Below are 21,854 nucleotides of genomic sequence, written 5' to 3' on the forward strand. Positions count from 1 at the left end.
AAAATGAAGGTTTAGAAAAGTTTCAAAACATTATGACTTAAAATAGCACAAAGTTTGATAACCATGTAACCTACTTTAACACTGCCATTTCAAACACACTTCAAATCATAAAACTGCTTTAAGCCAAAACATGTACACTTTGGATTATAAAAGTATGCTCACCTCCTAAATTATATTTGGATTCCCCTAGACCATAAATTATTAAAATCTCTACACTACTAAAAATTATTCAGAATCTCAAATAGGTTTTTTTGTTGTTGTTTTCATCATCACTGAGAATATGTTTTTAGTGATTTTCAGTGAGGAAAGAAGAGAGAAACATCGATGTAAGAAAAACATTAATCAGCTGCCTCCCTTACATGCTGAGATCAGGGACCGAACCCGTAGCCTTCCGTTGTACAGGATTGACACTATAACCAACTGAGTCACAAGTTACCTAGCCAGGTTGACTAGGTTTTTTTACTTCAATTATTTCTACTGATATTTAACATACTAAAAATTAAAACTGAGACCTTTAAAGATTTTAATACTTCATTTAAATCTAACTATAAAACTATTATGTTACATAATTAATATTTTAATGAAAAATAACTATACTTGAAAAACAAAAAACTTATTGAAAAGATGGTATTTAAAAACTTTTTTATTAAATTTATTGGGCTGACATTGGTTAATAAAATTATATAGGTTTCAAGCATACAATTCTATATAATACATCATCTGTATACTGCATTATGTTCAACACCTTTTCCATCACCATATATTTGACCCTTTTTACCTGTTTCTACCTCTCCAACCCCACTTTCCCTCTGGTAACCACCATGCTGTTGTCTGTGTCTATGAGTTTCTATTTGTCTGTCTTCTTTGTTCATTTGCCTTCAGTTTTATATCCAACATGAGTAAAATTATATGGTTATTCTTATTTCACTTAGCATGACATTCTCAAGATCCATCCATGTTGTTGCAAATGGCAGTATTTCATCTTTTCTTATGGCTGAGTAATATATCATTGTATATATACACAAAACTGAAAAGGATAGTATTTATTTTACAAATCTACAAAATGCCTGCTATAATAGAACATAGTGGATTCTCATATCTGCTTCTATAATTACAAAAGATTCCCTATCTTTTGTAATTTGTTGTTTTGGTTGAATAGACGAAGAAAATTCAGCCTTATCGCACATATACTTAGTTGAAAAACAGGAGGAGTATTCTAATGGTCTTTTCAGATAATTATGGATATTCTTTGATACCACACCAAAACATAGGTGGTAGTTTTCTAAAGGTTAGTTGCCATGTGAAATCTGAAACAATATTAATGAAAGTTTACAACACTCATATTGAAACAATATTAATGAATGTCTCCAACTCTTACATTGAAATCCCATTGGTTTCTTGCACTTTGAATCTCTTATGCATGCAAGTTATTTACCATCAATGCATTTGGTCATTAAAAAAATTAGGTGAGAGTTATGCATACCTTTCAAATATTGATACATTTTACTGTACTATTTAAAAATACCACATTTGTCAATATCATTAACCTTATTAAAAGACTTCTTAAATACTGGGAACCTGTCAAGCTCAAGGTGATAAAGGTTTTCCAAAATTCTAGTTTTTTCTTAAAAACTCCAACTTTATCACTGGCAAAAAATACGGTCAGTTGGTCAGTTGTTTCCCTTAAATGGCAAATTCATTTGTGAGAAAATGTCTGCTAAATATGAAAAACCAGTTTGTCGGTTCTTTCAAATAAAAAGTGTTATTCCATGAAAAAAAGTACCTTGGTCAGCTCACAACTCAGTTATACAAGTGCTTCCCTTCAAAATAATGACCAGGCTTTGTAATGTAATTCAAGTATTTTATATGTCTTTCCCACTTCATCAAGTAGAATTTTTTTTGTGTACACAAAGGCTGAGGTTTTTTTTTAAAGACTATTTTCCTGCTTTGTTATGGACATTCTTAAATGAAACTGGTACTTTTTACTTCAAGAATGTGATGGTGAAGAATACCATAACTACTGGTACATTCTGGTACTACTACTACCCTGATTCACAGATTAAAGCATCAGCTGTTTTTTTACCCACAACTGCCATTATCAGTGCAAATGTCAACACAGGAAAAAGACAAAGATGTCTTGATTGCATTATGCAAAGAGTTTTGATCTCATAGACACCCTAATAGGATATTGAGGATCCCGTAGGATGCTGCTCTATTAGAATTTCAGGTATTTTCTTACTTCAAAGTAAGGTATACATTTTAATAGACTTTCATGGACTGCCAGCTCACGACAATTCTAAAAATGTGATGGAATCTTCTGTTATAAAATGAGAAATAATTTATTTTCCATGTCAAACCAGGAAAAGTAGCTTTAAAAATGTACATGAAATAACACTAACATGCTCTACTATAACCAGTGACTAATCTAGTAAACCTAAAACTACACTTTATTAAAAATCATTCACAATCATGGTTAATATTTATTTCCTTAGAAGGAGCTAGTTTTGAGAAACTGATTTTTTCCTAAAGAACAAGAACACTATATCTAAAAGTATCTCTTCTATAAACTAAAAAATTATAGAGCATTACATCTCAGATATACTTGTTTAATCTTATTAACTGGATAGTAAGTTGATTTTTCTAAAATAAAATATAAATAGTATATAATATCTAAGTTCATATTTATTGATTTTAGAGAGAGAGGAAAGGGAGGGGAGAGAGAGAGGGAGGGAGGGAGGAGGGAGGGGAAGAGAAAGAGAGAAAGGGAAGCACTGATTTGTTGTTCCATTTATTTATACATTCATTGGTTGCTTCTTGTATGTGCCCTGACCATGGATTGGACCCACAACCTTTGCACACTGGGACAATGCTCTGATCAACTGAGCTACCTAGCCAGGACCTAAGTTCATATTATTAAAATAAAAGTAACTACCACAACACTGAGAAAAAAGACTTATAATGTTAGTCAAATTATAGTAATTCATCAAAACTATCAGTCAATAATAATAAAAGCAGTTAAGACTTATTTAATACTACCCATATTGGCACCTGGGTCTTTTTAAAATTTTTTCCTTTCCTTTATCCCATCCCCAGTGCTCCTTGCTTGTTATTCCTTCCTCGTCAGGTCTCAGCCTACATGTCACCACCCCAGAAACCATCTTTGCCTATTCTAAGTCTCCTCTTCATTAACCCTTCAGGGTCATTATCTCACTGCATTCAACCTTCACAGCACTATTCACAATTTCTAATATTTTTTGTTTAATTTTTAATATGTTTCACTTTTCAAAGTTTCAGTTACCTGTGGTAAACCGCAGTCCAGAAAATATTCAACAGCAATTTCAAAAATACATCACCCATAAGTTTTAAATTGTGCCCTGTTCTGAGCAGCATGATGAAATCTTGTGCCTCCCTACTCAGCACCATCCCGGATGTGAATCATCCCTTTGTCCAGCTATCCATGCTGTATGCTCCCCATCCATTAGTCACTTGGTACCCGGTCTTGGTTATCAGATCGACTGTCATAGTATTGCAGAGCTTGTTTCAAGGAACCACTATTTTACTTATTAATGGTCTCAAAGTGCAAGAATAGTGATGCTGGAAATTCGTATGTGCCAAAGAGAAGCCATAGTGCTTCCTTTAAATGAAAAGGTGAGTATGGTACATTAAGATATTTTGATAGAGACTACATTCACATAACTTCTATTAAGAGTATATTGTTATAATGGTTCTACTTTATTATTAGTTATTGTTGTATGTGCCTAACTTATAAATTAAACTTTATCATAGATATGTATATATAGGGAAAACACAGTATAGATAGGGTTCAGTACTATCCTCAGTGTCAGGTATCCACTGGGGGTCTTCAAACACATCCTCTCAGATGTATACTGCATAGTCATTGCACTATACCTATCACTTGATGCACAGGAGGTATCCAGTAAACATTTGTTAAATTAACTGACTGAATCAAGAAATAAATTTCTCATTTGCAGAAAGCTGTTAGGCTATTTTCATTTGAAATGAAAGACAAACTCAGTTAACATTTATTTAGCAGATAATTCCCACTATGATGTATATCTTTATTGATTTCAGAGAGAGGAAGAGAGAGGGAGAGAGAGAGGGAGAGAGAGAGACAGAAACATCAATGAGAGAGTCATTGATCAGCTGCCTCCTGCACACCCCCTGCTGGGTATCAAGCCCACAACCCAGGCATGTGCCGACCAGAAATGGAGCCACAATCTTCTGGATCATAGGTCAACGCTCAACCAATGAGCCATGCCAGCCGGGCTTGATGAGTTTTAATAATAGTCAAACCTCGGTTCTGGAAAGTCTCCCATCCTGACCAAGTTGTTCACAGAAAAAAAGTCTCAGTTGTGGAACCAAACTTCAGTTTTCAATCTGACAGCCCTTTCATACTGATACTTCAAAGGAGAGAATGCTTTTGTTGCTGGCAAAATAGATTAGCACAATTTTAAAGCATAAAGAGGCCATCAAAAGTGCTAATGTTGCTAAGAGTGTGAAAGAAACAAGGATCACAGACAATTGAAGAGATAGAAAAACTGTGCTGATTTGCGTAAAGGAAAAGCAGTTAGCCATTGACAGCATTTCAGAGGCAATGATATGTCAAAAAGCGAAGATGCCCCATGCTGATCTCCTGAAAAACACCCCTAGAATGAGCGCTGAAAGTGATTCATTTAAAGCTAATAGTGGGTGGTTCGATAAACTTAAGAAAAAAAGTGTTTACTTAAAGATTAAACAGTATATTAGACATGTACTATATACAAGAAAGGTGAAAACAATCATTTGGGGGGGCAGTCTGGGACAGATTAATTCAATTTACATTATTTCTAATGGGAAAAAATGATTTGGTTTTCGAACAAATCACTTCTGGAACAGACTTCTGAAATGGATTAAGTTAGAGAATGGAGGTTCCACTGTAATCTGTTTCTTACTGAAGCAATGTATCTTTGTTTTATAACTGTTCCAACTATTATTGTTACATAACAAACCACCCCAAACTTACTGACATAAAACAAAAGCCATTTTATTGAGCTCAGATTCTCTGAACCAGGAATTCACAAAGGGCCTGCTAAGGATGGCTTGTCTCTGCTCCACCAGGTCTGGAGCCTCGATACAGTCTCAAAGTTGAAGGGTGTCTCGGGAGAGAGTCAATGGCTGAGGCTGGCATCATCTGAACCATCTGATAGTTCATTCACTCACATGTCTGGTGACGGCCCTGGAAGAACTTGACAGCTAGGACTGACCACCTGAGATCTTAAGCCTCTCCACATGGCTTGGTTTCCTCACAGCATGGCAGCCTCAGGGTCTCAGACTTAGCGCTGCAAGCAGGCCAGTGTTCCAACAGACAAGGTGGAAGCAGCACTGCCTTTTAAGACTGAGCCTAAAAAAGCACACAGTATCACTTCTGCAGCATTCTATTGGTTACCAGTCACAAGCATGCTCAAATCCAACAGGAAGTGAACTCCCCAACTCTCTGTGGGGAATACCAAATTCTAAAAGAATACGTGGGACAAGAGACATTTCTTGTGGCAATCTCTGGAAAATATAATCTGCTACAATAACTTCTTACTCACTACATGGTTTGGTTCAAATAATACAATTAGCACTATACCCTTTTTTTTTTTATTGGTTTTAACCCTCAATACAAAATAATGTTTCCCAAAAATGACTGTACTTTCAGCTTTGGAAATAGAAATTAAAATTTATATGGATAGCCCTGGCAGGGTAGCTCAGTTGGTTAGAGCGTTGTCCCGATATGCCAAGGTTTCGGGTTCAATCTCTGGTTAAGGCACATACAAGAATCAACCAATGAATGCATAAATAAGTGGAACAACAAATCGATGTTTCTCTCTCTCTCTCCCTTTCTCTGAAATAAATTTTAAAAATTTAAATGGATATTATTTTATGCAATATTTACAACTACCTTGTGAAACAGGTGTTGTTATTACAGGTATTTTAATAGATGAGAGTTGAATTCAGAAGCTGAATAACTTACCCAGAAAGATAAGTGCCAAAGTTGGGATAAATCCAGACATGTGTGTCTTCAAAGTCCAGATCTTTCCACTAAATAGGCAGTTTGCATAATACCATCTTAAATAAAACTCATGCAAATCTCATGCATTATCAGAACTATGCAAAGCAAGGACTACCTGTATCTTGCTTTATATAGATGTAAGCTCTTCAAGAATGAATTTATAACCCAGCCATGTTAGATAATTGTACTAGCTAACAACTGGTTACCAAAAAAAACCCCCAAAAAACACAATGAAATGTACCAGGGAGAGCTCTCTGCATTGTATCTCAAGGGTGGTACAGTGCTGAGTACATACTCTAGCTTTCAGTAAGCGTTTAATTGATTAAGTAAATGAATTCTAGGGAAAATTTCCAGGTCATTATGAGTAGTGAGCACATATATTTCGGAGAAGCTGTACTAGGTGCTAGAAAGCTGAATACAATCTATCCTCTCATTTAAATTCTTAGGCGTCAGTGTCTCTTTCGAGAATTAGGGCCTTATCTGTATCTAGTATTCATTTCTTTTATATTACTCTTCATCTACCAGTTAGAAGTGAAGCTTTTAAAAAGCAGAAAATGTGACCCTGCACTACTTATTTTTTCACTTTCTGTAATGCCTAACATGGTCATCTTACGTTTCTGACCTGACTGCACTATGTACAAACCATATAAAAGCCAGGAAGTGTAGCACAGTGGACAGCTAGTCTTTTTTGGAGCTTAACACTACCTTCCCCAAAAATGCATTCTTACAATCAAAGGGAAATTAAGTTAATCAGCTCATGTAAATGTTCTGTCTTTGTTCTAAATAATTTTGTTTTTGAAGCCAAATACCTTATAACTCTAAAGACAAACATTTGTATTTCTGTGGAGGACAAATATACCAATAAAGTTTTGCTTTTTTCTAATGATCAGACTCATCTTTTCTACTGGAGTTAAACTGTCAAAGGGGAGTATTTTTCAGAAGAATTAAAGAAAATAGTTTTTAATATGACAAATTTCTTGTTAAAATAAAATGATTCCTGGTTTGTGTTTTCTGACTCTGAAACACAAAACCACCTATAAATTACGGAACTCCCTAGATATTTAAAATTATTTTATAAATGTTATATAATTATTTTTATATAAATTTTTAAATAAATTTTTTAAATAATTTAAAATCATAGGATTTTATATACTTTTTATGTAATTATTTAAATTTATAATTCTTATGTTAAGAAATACTTTCTAATATGTAAGAAAATAGCATTCTCAACAAACAATCCAGCAGCCCTGTACTTTGATGACTTTTTAAAATGCCACGTCATCATTTTCCCTTAAAAGTATATTTAATGCTCGAGGGCTAAAAGAAAAAAAGAAAAGAAAAATAAAACAAACCTTGGTTTTGGAGCTGATAAGTCTTTATTAGGTAACTAAGCTTGAAGGCTTCCTTATTATAATTTATATTAATTCCCTATGAAACAGGACCCCTCTACCTTCCTACCTTCCATTTTTATTTGAAATCTATTCCATGGTTCTCATTCAATAATAATATCTTAAGGATATACATGAAATGGAGATTTAAAGAGCTTAAGTGACTTGCCAAAGGTTATATATACTACACAAGTAAATTATGGAAGACAGAGATTCTATTCTCTCTATATATTTTTTAAATACTTTTATTGACTTTTAGAGAGAGAGGAAGGGAAAGGGAGAAAGAGAAACATAAATGTGAGAGCGGAACATCGATCTGCTGCCTCCTGCATGTCCCCTACTGGGGATCTAGCCCACATCCCAGGCATGTGCCCTGACCAGGGAACCGAACCAGCAACCTTTTGGTGGACCGGATGACGCCCAACCAACTGGGACACACCATACAGGGCTATCCTCTATCTTTTGATTTCTTTTATCATTCTGGCCAATTGAAAATTCAGTGTAAAGATGATTGATGACCATACGTCATTTATATCACTTATTAATACTCTATCTATCTGGCTCTTGGAGGTATTTGATTTTACAGTTGTTGCTGAGATTTCTCTAATAGCTTTTGAATTACTAAGGAGTTAATTTTATTTGAAACTGTGATAAAATTGAACCTACATTACTTTTTGAAAAATAACACATTTATTCTAAACCTAAGAAATTATTGTGAAAATTAAATCATGCAATCATTCCTTCATGTATTGTCTATACCTGTGTCCACATTATGATGACAGCTGAGTAGAGACAGAAATCATACGTGGCACTCTTGCAGCTGTACACTGCTGCTTGATGCTTTACAAATTGCAGTGACACAGTGTTTTGAGTACCATGTAGCACTGTCATACCACAACATTTCACTTTCACCATGACGTCAAAACAAAAGAAAGTGTTACTTCAAATTTCATGAATTTAAAGTGGCATATGGATTATTTTATTATTGAATTAGATGAAAACCACTATATCATGCAAACTATAGTTATGCTAGAAAAATACAACATACAGCTACATTACTAGACTAAGCATTCATCATACTCACAGCTCAAAGAAAAGTACTCATCAGAGAAATTAGAAAATATAAACAAAGTATTTCATCACAGCAGAATGTCTTCACAAAAAGAAAAAGAGAGGAGAAACAAGATAGCGGCGTAGGTAGCAGCTGCACCCGCCGCCTCCCGCAACCACATCAAAATGACAGCTAAAACACAGAACCACCGTCACTCAGAGCCCCCTGAAATCTGGCGGAACAGAAGCCCCACAACCAGGGAACTGAAGGAGCATCGAGACCACGAGAGGGAATCTCAGCGGCGGAGGTTTCCCAGAGGATCGAGGGGTCCCAGCCCCACAGCAGGCCCCCAGCCCAGGGCTCCAGGACCAGGAAGAGACGTCCCCATAACTTCAGGCTGTGAACCCAGCGGGGACTGTCTCTGAGGGTCACGGAGGCTGCGGGAGCCCCAGCAGCTCCTCTTAAAGGGCCAGCACAGGACGCACTCAGAGGCGCTCCCTCTGAGACCCAGCGCCACGCAGGAGCTTGAAAGGAACCTGGAACACCTGGGGAGGAACTAACCTGCCTGAAATCCGGGTGAGAGGTAGAGGGGCAGCTTTCTCCCAGGCAGAGGCCGTAGCTCCTTTGGCAAGCCCTCCGTGCATACAACCGGCAGGCAGGCGCCATGTTTGAATCGCCAGCACCTGACTCACACTTTTGGCCCCGCCTGGTGATTCCCAGAGGCCCCGCCCCTCCCCACCTGCAGGCTCATCCAGGCCATTTCTAAGTGGCCTCTCGGGCCTCATGCTTAGGACTTTCCTAAAATCTCTCAAACAAGCAGCAGCGGGCCCCATACAGCTTGATAAGTGGCCCCAGGCCTGGCACTAGCGGCAGCCTGCACTGGCTCATAGCTTGGCCTCTCCTGGGCACCTCCAAGCCCAGCACAAGTAGCAGCCAACTACGGTTTGCTGTGTAGCTCATGCTGGGTGGCCCTGGGCAAGGCACAGGCACAGGCACAGGCTGACTTTGCACCTCCCGGGAGGCCCCAGAGACAGTGCACCTGGTGGTCAGACTCAACCACCCTGGATTACAGCCTTACCACATCCACAAGTGACACTCAAGGGGTGCACTTGGTGAACACCAAAGCTCCACTGAAGTAAATCCTGCTCCATAGAGGTGTCTCCAGCACAGCAGCTCTTTGGCTGTAGTAGCAGCTGGTCCTCACAGCTGACTGGCCTGGGAGTCAATTCCTCCCAGGGACGCCAACAGCAACCAAGGCTCAACTACAACAGGACAGTGCACACAGCCCACACAGGGGAGCACCTAGAAGGCCCAGCTCAGGTGACTGGGGAGGCTGAGCCACTGGACCCTACAGGACACCTACTACACAAAACCACTCTACAAATTCCAGGAGACACAGCAGCTCTACGTAATACATAGAAACAAACACCAGGAAGTAGCCAAAATGTGGAGGCAAAGAAACATGTCACAAAGGAAAGAACAGAAGAAATCTCTAGAAGAGGAACTAAATGAAATAGATCCAAGCAAGCTAACAGAGAGTTCAGAATTTTGTTTATAAGGATATTTAAGCAGACTATTAGGGGAATAACTGAGAAAATCGATAACATAATAAAGTACCAATTTGAAATGAAGGCTACACAAAATGAAATGAATACTTTACATGGAATCAACAGTAGAGCAGAGAACGTTGAGAATCAAATCAGCAATTTGGAACATGAGGAAACAAAAAACACCCAATCAGAAGAGCAAAAAGAAAAAAGAATCCACAAATACAAAGATAGTAGAAGGAGCCTCTGGGACTTCAAGAGGTTCAACATTCATATTATTGGGGTGCCAGAAGGGGAAGAAAGAGACCAAGGAATTGAAAACCTATTTGAAAAAATAATTACAGAAAACTTCCCCTACCTGGGAAAAGAAATAGACTTACAAGTCCAGGAAGCAGAGGGCCCCAAACAAGAGGAACCCAAAGAGGCCCTCAGCAAGAAACATCATAATTAAAATGACAAAGGTTAAAGACAAAGAGAGACTCTTAAAAGCTGCAGGAGAAAAGCAATTAGTTACCTACAAGGGAGCACCCATACGACTGTCAGCTGATTTCTCAACAGAAACCTTGCAGGCCAGAAGAGAGTGACAAGAAATATTCAAAGCGATGAAAAACACAGAACTACAACCGAGACTGCTCTACCCAGCAAAGCTATCATTTAGAATTGAAGGTCAGATAAAGAGCTTCACAGATAAGAAAAAGCTAAAGGAGTTCATCACCACCAGACCAACACTACAGGAAAAGCTGTAAGAAGCAGCTAATGAACAAAAGAATCTGAGGAACTAAATAGATCCAAAGACACTGACGCATGCAACAGACCATCATATTTCAGAGGAAAGAGGGAAGGGGGGTGGAGGGTGGGAAGGGATTAGCCAAAGAAGTTATATGCATACATGCATAACCCATAGAAACAGTTAATAACGGGGTGAAGGCCTGGAGAGGGGATGGAAGCGAAGTGGAGAGGGTCATTGGGGGGGGGGAAATGGAACACCTGTAATACTCTCAACAATAAAGATAAATTTAAAAAAAGAAAATGAAGCTACAAAGTAAGTTTTTGTGTGGCTCCTTTGTTAGCCAAGCAAGAAAAGGTGCTTACTTATGGTGAGTTAATTAAATTGTATTTTAACTACAGCAACCAAAGAAATATTGATTTTGAGAGGTTTCTTGGTTTTTGACGAGCTTACAGATATGCATGATATTGCTTAGTGTTGTTATTTTTGATAAATCAATGCTGAGCATGAAGTGACTGAAGAATTACCCTCTATATAAACAGCCTGCATACAACAACAATACGCAAAAATATTTTCAAAGTTGAGAAAATATCATTAGGAAAACCTGAAGCGGAATCTGCTAAGATATGTTACAACTGATGATGGTAAGTATGAGAGGAACAGAAAAAGGTCAGCTGAATAAACTTACAAAGCTTGTGAAAAACATCAGGTGTTTAAAGCCTATGGTCCTTCATTATATTATTCATCAGCAGGCATAAAATATTTTAAACTATCATGTATTATCCAACTGGTAGTATCAACTTAATTCACACTCAAGATACAACCATCGTCAATTCTGTGCACTTTGATTAAGAAAAAGAAGCTGAATGTCCTGACTTTCCTTACCACTCGGCAGTTTAATGGCTTAGATGTAGAGTTTTACTGTGATTTGAGCTTAAGGGGGAGATTAAAATTTCTGAACAATAAAAAAAAGCCTCAACCATTATTATCAAACAATGAATGGCTTTGGGAATGAGATTTTGTAGCGGATTTGATAATATTTCCTAGAATTTGACCTGAAAGTCAAGGCAAAACAGTGCTTGTATGGGAAACTCAGACTATGTTAAGTCATTTTGACAACATTGTTTGAATCACAAATAATAATCTGCTTTATAGATTTTTTTGTGCCATCAAAACTTAAAGCAAGACACAAGATATCCATGTTTTTACAAGTTTGCAACAGACGTATTTTGAAAGCTCCACTACAGTCCCAGCAGTATTTTTCAAACCTCATTTAAAGTGCCAAAGAAACTTCCATATATCTAAATGCATTTAAGTATGCAATTAAGGAACTTCTACTTAACTTTCAATTGGAAATGATTAATCTGTAATGTAATAGCATACTAAAGGGCAAATAGTAAGAGAAGTACCTAAAAGAATTATATAAATGCCTTCCATGTAATGAATATGCTCATTAAAATCATATGCCTGTGGACTAATAGCAATACTTACCTGTGTGAAAACATATTTCAAAGACAAAGTTCATAAAATCACATTACAATCTGCGTTAACAAGTAAAATCTGCAATCAATGTTGATGCTAGGGGAACTCTGAATCCCAATTAAGTAAGATGCAATCTCAGAAAAAGAATTTTAGTCTTTGTGTTCAATTAATGTTATATTTTGAATTTCAGCAATAAAAAAACTTGTGGATAGTCTCTATTTTATCTATGTAATATCTTTGATCTTGCCTCTTGGCCTGCAGAAAGCCTAAAATGCTTATCATCTGGTCTTATGTAAAAGGTTTGCATACTTCCTCTCCACAGTGGGTGGTGCCATTCAAAGTGCAGCAATATCTGGGAATGTCTTGACAACACAAATTATTGACTCACCCCACACCTACTGAATCAGAATGTCTGAGGGTGGGCCCAATAAATTTTTTTCCCAGTGAGCTCTCCAGGTGATTTTTATGCAACCTGAAGTTTGAGAACCACGCTCTTAAACAGGACTTTAGAGACTGAGTTGCACCCCCTTGAATAAATTATTTCATCCTCTGAGTCAGTAAAATGAGGATAGTGTCATCCACTTCATAGAATTGTTGACAGGATTAAAGTTAAAATTTAAAAATATTAAAAACAATAAAGCTAAATATAACTGATATCAATAATTCTTAATAGAAATAAGTGGTAATTATTAATCCAATGGTGTACTTACTGGGGACCCCCTTATACCAGCCCATGAGATATGATTACTAAGTTTTCAGAAACTTTGTGAGGCAGTTATTATAACAGCCATTACTCAAAACTCATTACTAATTATTTTATTACATTTTACTTTTATCTGTGCTCATGAGGTTATGCCTATATTATATTATATGTAATGGAATGCTGCATCTCATCTCTTCCCAACTACGCATTCACAGGAAATCAATCACCACCACAAATGAGATTTTTGAAGAAGTGCTTTGGGTTAAATATTAACCAGCATACCTCTGGTTATAATTATTAAAAATTACACAATAATTCAGTTTTTAGCTCAATGAGTTTGAATTATGCATGTAGAGATGTCTAATAATCTACTAGATACAAAGATACAGCCCAGATGTGTGTGTGTGTCTTCCTGACCACTATGAGTGGATATTAAAATTAGGTAATTCTCATGGCTACTGTGGTGACACCAATAACTCCAGAACAACCAAGTTCAAATTCAGGTGGTCTGGAATCTCTGGAGAGAGCAATCACAATACTTCTTCAAAGGCAGCTAGAAGTTCCAACATTCCACTGTGCAAGTTAAAACTCTATGGTTCTCAAAATGAATTAAGGATATTATCGCTTTCCAAACAATTGTATTAGAGATTTCAGAATAGGACTCTCCAAGGATAGAGATTTTAGCCTTTCTCCCATATGAAAAAAATGGGCATATACAAAATATAATGCCAACATAAGAAAATTATTGAACCAGTCAATCTGTCATCTACGCTCTTTTTAAAACATTAATTTTAGTGATTACCAGCTTACAGAAATACTTTATCACTCTACTTTGACTTGCAAAGTGCAAGTAAAAGTACTATTTTTAATTATTTATACATGAAACCACTCTTGGACTTAAAAACACAAGGGGAAAAAACACATCTATATTGCTAACTACATATTTACAGAGAAAAAAACTCCAAGAATTAAGAGTATTAGAGACATACATATAACCAGAGAAATTCCAAATTTACTAAGACTAATTAGTAAATAAAAAGGGATAAAACCATTCACCAGTAAAGATATCCTTTATGCAAAATGTCATGTCAAATTATAAAGCCATTCCTAAACTCACTCTGCATGACAGATAATTGCAAAAATAAGTTATCATACTAAGTCAAAGACATGTGAAAGAAATGTGAGGCACTATGGTGAGATTACAAATTATTCTCTGGAAAGAAAACAGCTTGTATCTTTCCATGTAAAGTGCAACATCCTTAAAATGTTAAAGAAATCTATGGTAATTTACAGATCTTTCAACAGGACAAGGAACTGCGCATGACCATACACAGTCAATTCTATTTCCACTTACTCATTATCACTTAGCCTTCATAACTAACCTCCGTATTTACCACATCTCATAAAACTGCTTTTTAAAAATATATATACTGGGTAATATACCAACCAAACCACATCTACTTAAGAGTCTTTTCTCAGTCCTTATCACTCTGACTGTTCTGAAGCAACAAACTTTTTGATGATTGGCTCTTTCTTGAAACCAACTATAGGCCAATTCTAGTCTTTCACTCCTACCTACTTCTGTCTTTTTCAGTGTTAAATGATTCCACTCCTTTCCCCTAACGACAGGGCATTCCTCAAGTCTTACTTTGGACAAATATTCTTCTTTTTCTTTGCTGACTCTCATCCTCCCACCTAACTTCAAATATCATAGCAGGATATTTGTGGGTAACTTCCAGATCTTTAGTTGGAATCTTCTCGAAAGTTAAAATAACTATCTGTTAAATACTTTGTACCTTGTTTCAGTCAGTCAGTAAATTTTTACTGCATAGTTGCTATGGCCAGACAGTAGTGTTAGAAACGTATTCAAAACCTAATATGAAAGTCTTTGTCATCAAAGAGCAGATAATCTAAATGGCAGACCAAAAAGTCCAACTCAAATGGTCCAAAATTGACTATTCCTGTTTCTTTATCCAATGGCTTAAATATATTAACAGACTGCACATTCTCATTACTGCTAAGGTGATAATGTATGACTCTTTCTCAACTCCAGATCGACTGGTTGCCAAGTTAATCCTGTTCTTTACTTACAGTATTCTATTCCCATTGCCTGAGCCTAGTTCAGACCATTAAATATTTTCACCCAAACTGCAACAACTACCTTCTGAATCTTCCCAATTCACTACATAAAAATGTTTAATAGTCCCTCAACAGACAATTCAAATCCAAAAACGTCTTCAACTTGGCATTTACAGTTCTCCATTATCTGGTCTTTACCTATTAATACTTTTTCATCTCTGCCACCCACTATTTCCTTACCTTTTGCTCCAGCCAAACATGGCTATTCAGTCATATTTGGAAACTCCTTGAATGTTCCCAGCCTATCTTCATTTATGTCATTTCTCTTCTCCCACCCCCAACCTGATTAAGTCTCCATTCATTTGTACCTTTCAGAAACTTACCCAACCTTTGGTTCAAATAACATCATTTTTCTAAAATCTTCAATACACCTTGACTCTGTAATATATGTAAAGGCTATTTTTAATATCATTTTTACTGTATTTCTACTATAGTCACCTGTGTATGTTACATTTTTCCTGGTAGGACTTAAAAACACAAGGGAAAAAAGACATCTATATTGCTAAATATATATTTACAGAAAAAAACAAAACTCTAAGAATTAAGAGTAAAATTAGAGGCATGCATATAACTAGAGAAATTCCAAATTCACAAAAACCAATTAGTAAATAAAAAGGCATAAAACCATTCATCAGTAAAGATATCCTTTATGCAAAATGCCATGTAAAATTATAAAACCATTCCTAAACTCACTCTGAAATATGAATGTCTTACTCATCTGTCCTCCCACAGTACATTGCATATGGCTGATATTCAATAAATGGTGAATACATGTTTAATTTACAATAGAATATATACATAAAATAACAGCATGGTCCATAAAATTACACAGGATGTTTCCTTCATTTTCTTATGGAGAAAAATCACTGGCAAGAGACTATCTTTTTTAAAAGTCACCTTAATTATTTTTTGGAAAGACAGATTAAAAAGTGATTTTTCCTCTAACATTAATCAGTACACCTTCCACCTCTTATGTGCACATGAGTAGTTAATAAAAACTTCCTTAGCTCAGAATATAAAATTGCTTTCAAGGTTTCAATTTTACATTATTGTATGTATCTACTGATCATACGCTCAACTGTCTTACCATTGAAAACAGTAGTGTAGAAGGAAATGGCCTGTCTGGAGGCTGCCCCAAAACTCATACCACTGAGACAACCCAACTTTTTTTTAGAGGAGCAGTCATAGTATAATTATACTTCTCAGTTTTGCTTCCTCCACACCTCCATTACATCTACCAACCCAAATGTTTGTTTAGAGCCCATACATCCAGGTTCACAAGTTAAAAATAATACATTAGTTTTAAATTAAACAATTCACCAAAGATTTACTGAATACCTACTATGTGGAAAGCACTGTTGGGGACACAAAAATTAATAAGGCAACTCTCATTTTCTGGAACTCATGACTAAATGCATAACACAGACACATAAACAGCTCCATTATAAAGCAGATTATGTAAGTGCTAAAAAGCTTCCAACAAGGTACAGAGCTCTATGGAGAGAGAGATTAATTTAATCAAAGAGTTATCTGAGAAGCTTCAAATGAGAGATGGGTTTCTATTTGGTCTTTTTAAAATCAAGCAATAACATTCAAGATTTTCAATATTAATTATTATTTGAGTAAATAATTTCATTTGTTTTAAGTATTTTTATTCACTAGAATCGCAACAGAATTGGATTTTTCCCATTGAAAAGGTACTGTAAGTTAAAATTTTAGTTAAATGGATTTTTTTAGCTCACCTTGAAACATGGAAAAATGTATTTTACAGACAAAACTGGTGGCCTATATTTGAGAAGAAAATCTTTGTATGTTCAAGGGAAAGACATAATGTGTCCAATAATTTATATTAATAATTACTTAAAAATTACACTCTCAGGGAAAAACTAAGTACATATAAATGGGCCACCCAATTTTTAAAGAAATCTGTTCAGCAGACCAATAGTACATCAAAAGGGAAAATACTGAATAAATGAAAATAAAATTCAGGGCCCTATATTCATTTTTCATTCATACCACCTCCTCCTGCAACACTGGCTTCTTCCAGATATATGGCCAAAGGTCTGAACCAGACCTTGAAGCATTTGCTTTTCAAGTAAGCTCCATGGACACCATTTCTAGATTTAGATACTTCCTTGAAGATTCTGAGTTGCCATGACCTAACACTGGGTATGCTGAACACTGTAGGACAGATGAAAGGACCACACTCATTTCAGCTTAAAATAACTTGCACAGAGGGGTGGCGAAAATCCGAGTTGACAGATGCCTATGGAGTACATTTTAAAAAGAGGAAATTATGATAAGACAGGAGTGAAAGCCAACTGGGGAACATGTAGAAATTAGTATGGTATTCCCAATTGCTACCATTAAAAAAAAACAAAACTTCCAGCTTTTAATTACATTACAGAATTCACCAGACGTTTTTGTAATTACTGAACTTAACAGTTAAGCAACAAATTAGGAAAAAAATGTTAGGAAATTTACATGTAGTTTTACAAAACATATTTGCATTTAAATATTTCTTTAAAACCAGTCTCTTCAAATTAACTATACAAAGGAACTAAAATCAGATTATGTAGATTTAGGCAGGGGAAGCTGGGGACGAATAACTAATTTAAGTTTGGTAACGGGCTATAAGGTGCAGTTTCCTGCTACAGTAGACAGGCGAAGAAACCCAGTAAATGGGTTGAGCTCGGGAATATTTGCACGTTGTAGTCACCCAACAACAGCCAGCGGCTCTCCATCCATCCTGCCTCACGTTCCTCGTGGCTTCTGACAAGTCATCCTTTCAACCTATGGGGTTGTCCGCTCTCCCCAAAAGAAAATAATTTCCATGCAGGTGGTAAAATCACCCTCGCAAACTACTTGCTCACACTTCCCCGCCTTGGAATGAGCCGTCCCCAAGATGGGGAAAGGTCGCCTTGCCAGGGAAGTTCCGTGAAGTGGTCTTTCTCGCGGTGCGACCCGAGCTCGCAGCCCGGCAGACGCGGGTGGAAAGGAAGCGGGCGGCCTGCGGGGGAAAGGAAGCGGGCGGCCTCGGGAGAACGGCGGATGGGGCAAAGGATGCGAGCCCTCGAGGCAGGCTCCGCGGTGCCCCGGCACCGGCTCCGGCAGGAAGAATGGAGGAGGGGAGGCGAGGCGGCGAGGTGCGGGCGAGGCGGCGAGGTGGGCGGCGGTCCGACCCCGCGGTCCCGACCCACCCCGCGCTCGGGACCCTCCCAGCCCGCGGACCCGGCGTGCGTCCCGCGTGCGCCGACTCTCCCCGGAGGAAGAGCCGCTGTCTCACACCCGGAGAAAGGAGAAATCCGGCAACTTTGCACGAGAAACGCTTCCCACCCTGCAACACGCCGAGAGAGAGAAAAATGTCAGGCGATGACGGGGGAGGAAGGGTGACTTACCCATGTTCCTTCCGAGGGTGAGGAGCCGGCGGGGCGAGGCGAAGGTCTCCGGGGCTGGCGGCGCGGCGCGGCGCTGTGTCCTCCCTCTACCTCGGTTTCTCCCGCAGCCAGGGAGGGACCCGCGGGGGACCGCCGCCGGGGAGGAGCAGCTGCTACTGCTGCTGCTGCTGCAAGCGGCGCGGCCGCGGCGGGGACGAGCGGCAGGGGGCGGGGCGGGGCGGGGCGGGGCGGCAGGCGCAGCCTGCGGCGGGCGCGGCTCCGAGCGGGCGGGCGGGCGGCCGGAGCGCGGAGGCGGCCTGAAGAGCGCCCGCCCGACGCGCGGCCCTGAGCGCCCCGCCCTCCCCTCCGAGCATGCTCAGTTCCTTCCTGTTTTTGTGTGTGTTTTTTTTCCTCCGGTGGCCGGCGAATCTGAGCGTGCGGGTGGGCGTGTGTTTGCGGGAGGGCTGCCGGCGCGGCTGAGGAGCGGGCTGGTGACCGCCTGAGGGGCGGAGGGTGGGCCGAGAGCGGGCGGCGCCCTGCCATCCTGAACTCCGGAGTAGTGCCATCGGCTCGCCCCGGGCTCGCTGCCGCTCGGCCAACCCGCACCCGGAAAACGGGCCCGCGATCGTTGCAGGACAGCGCGGCCGCTCGGGCGGGAGTTTCCCGGAGGCGGAGGCGCTGGGCCGCCTCGGGCTGGCCGGACGGTGGGGAGGCGAAGCGGGCATTGTGCAGGGAGCTGGGGCGGGCGTCTCGGCGACGAGGCCGCGGCGTCTGGAGATACTTGGGGACTGCCGGTCTCGCAGCAGCCGGGGCCCTTGGGAGGGGGCTGATTATTAGCGGGCTTATCAGTGGGACAGTTCAGGCTGTCCTGGCTGTGGCTAGTTTAAAAACAGAGGTCCGGGCAGCCGAGGAGAGTGACCGACGCAGGATTTCCTACGGGAGAGTGTTCTCCTCCCTCCGTTCCTCGGAGGACGCCTAAGAAGCCATTTAACCGGGAGCGCCTTCGGCGTCGGGCTCCACCCTATCGGGGGTGTGCCCAGCGCCGCCCCACTCCTTTTGAACGCGGGAGGAAAATAAAAGTCCGGCTGCGGTGGCTGCGGCCCCGCGGGGTCGACCGGCCGGAGTTCCCTCGGCCCGCCCCGGCTCCCGGCACCTCCCCGCTGCGGGGAAAACCTGCGCCGAGCGCTCGCTTCCGAGGGCTCCCGACCGGGCATGCGCGCAAGGGGGCGGGTTCTCGGCTCGTCGCCCGGAGGGCGGAGGACCCGGGGAACCTTCCCGTCTCCGCAGCGCGGTCTCGCCCAGGCTCCTCCTCGGTCGGGGGAAGTCCGCCGCCCAACCTGTGGGAGGGAGCAGCTGAGTAGGTAAATGGAACTTTCACTTCCAATGCAATCTTGAGCAAAGGTGCTTTTTACCCTCTTCATCCGTGGCTGCCTCTTACAGTTAGATCTGAAACAAAGCGCAGTCGTTAAAAAGAGGCTTGGTAAAACAAGAAAATAACATTTAACTGCAGAAGCCAAAACTATAAAACTTTCCTGATGCACAAGACAAGACAAGCCAGGCAGCTCACTCATGTGCTGCACTCCCCTTTCTGTGACGTTAGGATGAACTTTCCCTTTGCCTCAAAATAATCTTAACGCTGAGTTGGTTTCCTAGGGCTACAGTAACAAAGGACCACAACCTGGGTAGTTTGGAACAAGAGGACTGGATTGTGTCACAGTGCAAGAGGCCAGATGGCTGAAACCAAAGTGTTGGCAGACCGCGCTCACCGAAGGCACTCAGGAAGGATCTCTTCCAGGCTTCCACCAGCTTCTGGTGGCCCTTGGCTTGTAGCGAAACTCCAACCTTCACATGGCAGGGCTGTTCCAATTTTCCTTTTTCTTAAGGACACCAGTCAGATTAGGGGCCCAACTACTATAATATGACCTCATCTTTAATTATTCAGCAGTGACCGCATTTCCAAGAAGGTCAGTCCGAGACACTGGTGGTTAGGACCTCGGCATGTGAATTTGCAGGGGTCGTGATTCAATACGTAGCACAGGCCAGTGCAGGACCCATGCCCCACATTCATTCTGCACCTCTCCAGAAGGCCACCCGGGCCTCTGTGTTGCTGTTCATTTTTTATCTTCCTTCCTCTTGCCTTAACCTTCATTAATCTCGTCCATATCCTCAGGTTCACTTGTTTCATTTTTCCTGCTGCTGCTTTTTCTAATTATGTATTACAATACTTTCTAAGAGCATCTTCTACCTTTCGTTTGGATGTATGGATTGAAACTAGCAGAAGCAGGTGGTGCAGCTTTGTGACCTCCCACCTGATGCTAATTTAAGTGCCTTTTTTGTTATGCTTGAGTCCACAAGCCCATCCCCTCAGCCCTCCTACCAATTAAGACCACACAGGGCTGTCCAGGCGCGCCACAGGCAGTGCATCCCAATGTAGTAGTGTGTAACCACAGTGAGATGTGCAGTAGTCCCCCCTTACCCTCAAGGGATATGTTCCAAGACCCCCTGTGGATGCCTGAAACCACTGATAGTACCAAACCCTATATATACTATGTTTTTTCCTCTACCTATCTACCTATGATAAAGTTCACTTTGTAAATTAGGCACAGGAAGAGATTAACAACTAATAATAAAATAGAACAATTATAACAATATACTGTAATAAAAGTGATGTGGATGTGATGTGGTCTTTCTCTGATAACCAATCTGATCATTGAGATGACCACTAAGTGACTAATGGGTGGGGAGTGCAACAGTGTGGATATGCTGGACAAAGGGATGATTCACATCCTCGGTGGGATGGCACAAGATTTCATCATGCTACTCAGAGCACAATTTAAAATTTATGAAATGTTTAATTCTGTAATTTCCCATTTAGTATTTGTGTACCCTGGTTAACTGCAGGTAATTGAAGCTGAGGAAAGTGAAACCTCAGATAAGAGAGACTACTGCACTGACTGCTGCATGCAGAAGTGGACTGGTGGAATGCTTCTCCCTTCACACACAACATTAGTTCCCCTCCCTTTCTTTTCCTATTACAGGAATATAACTTTTATCTCATATATTTACTTTCTTATTTTTTTATTCAAAAGTCGCCTGCATGGGGCTTTACCTAGTCATTTTATCTAAAATTTCAACACTCTCTTCCACTTCATATCCCCACTTCCATACTTTATTTTTTCCTTAGCACTTATCACTAAGATATATTTTGTTTATTGGCTGTCACCCCCATTAAATTTAAGCTAGCCAAGGGCTGAACTTTTTGTCTGCCTTATTTGCCATTATATCCCCAGTGCCAGAACAATGCTAGCACATAAAAATATATAGTATAAATGAAAGTCTTTTTATTCTTTGTTAATAAAAATGTTGTTAATATATTTTTTAATCT

At 39.8% G+C, this 21,854-nt stretch overlaps 1 protein-coding gene across 3 annotated transcripts in view; it reads right to left on the bottom strand.

The window, feature by feature from the left end:
* RAP1GDS1 (Rap1 GTPase-GDP dissociation stimulator 1) overlaps positions 1–18,567 on the bottom strand; it is a 129,966-nt gene extending 111,399 nt beyond the window's left edge. For all 3 annotated transcript variants that reach the window (XM_016211191.2, XM_016211190.2, XM_016211189.2), the window contains exon 1: positions 18,491–18,567. In XM_016211191.2, the coding sequence (XP_016066677.1) occupies positions 18,491–18,494 (4 nt within the window). In that variant the 5' untranslated portion in view covers positions 18,495–18,567. The remainder of the gene's footprint in view (positions 1–18,490) is intronic.
* Positions 18,568–21,854: the final 3,287 nt, after the last annotated feature.

The sequence above is a fragment of the Miniopterus natalensis genome, chromosome 1 (assembly GCF_054644295.1).
Source record: "Miniopterus natalensis isolate mMinNat1 chromosome 1, mMinNat1.hap1, whole genome shotgun sequence".
NCBI lineage: Eukaryota > Metazoa > Chordata > Mammalia > Chiroptera > Miniopteridae > Miniopterus > Miniopterus natalensis.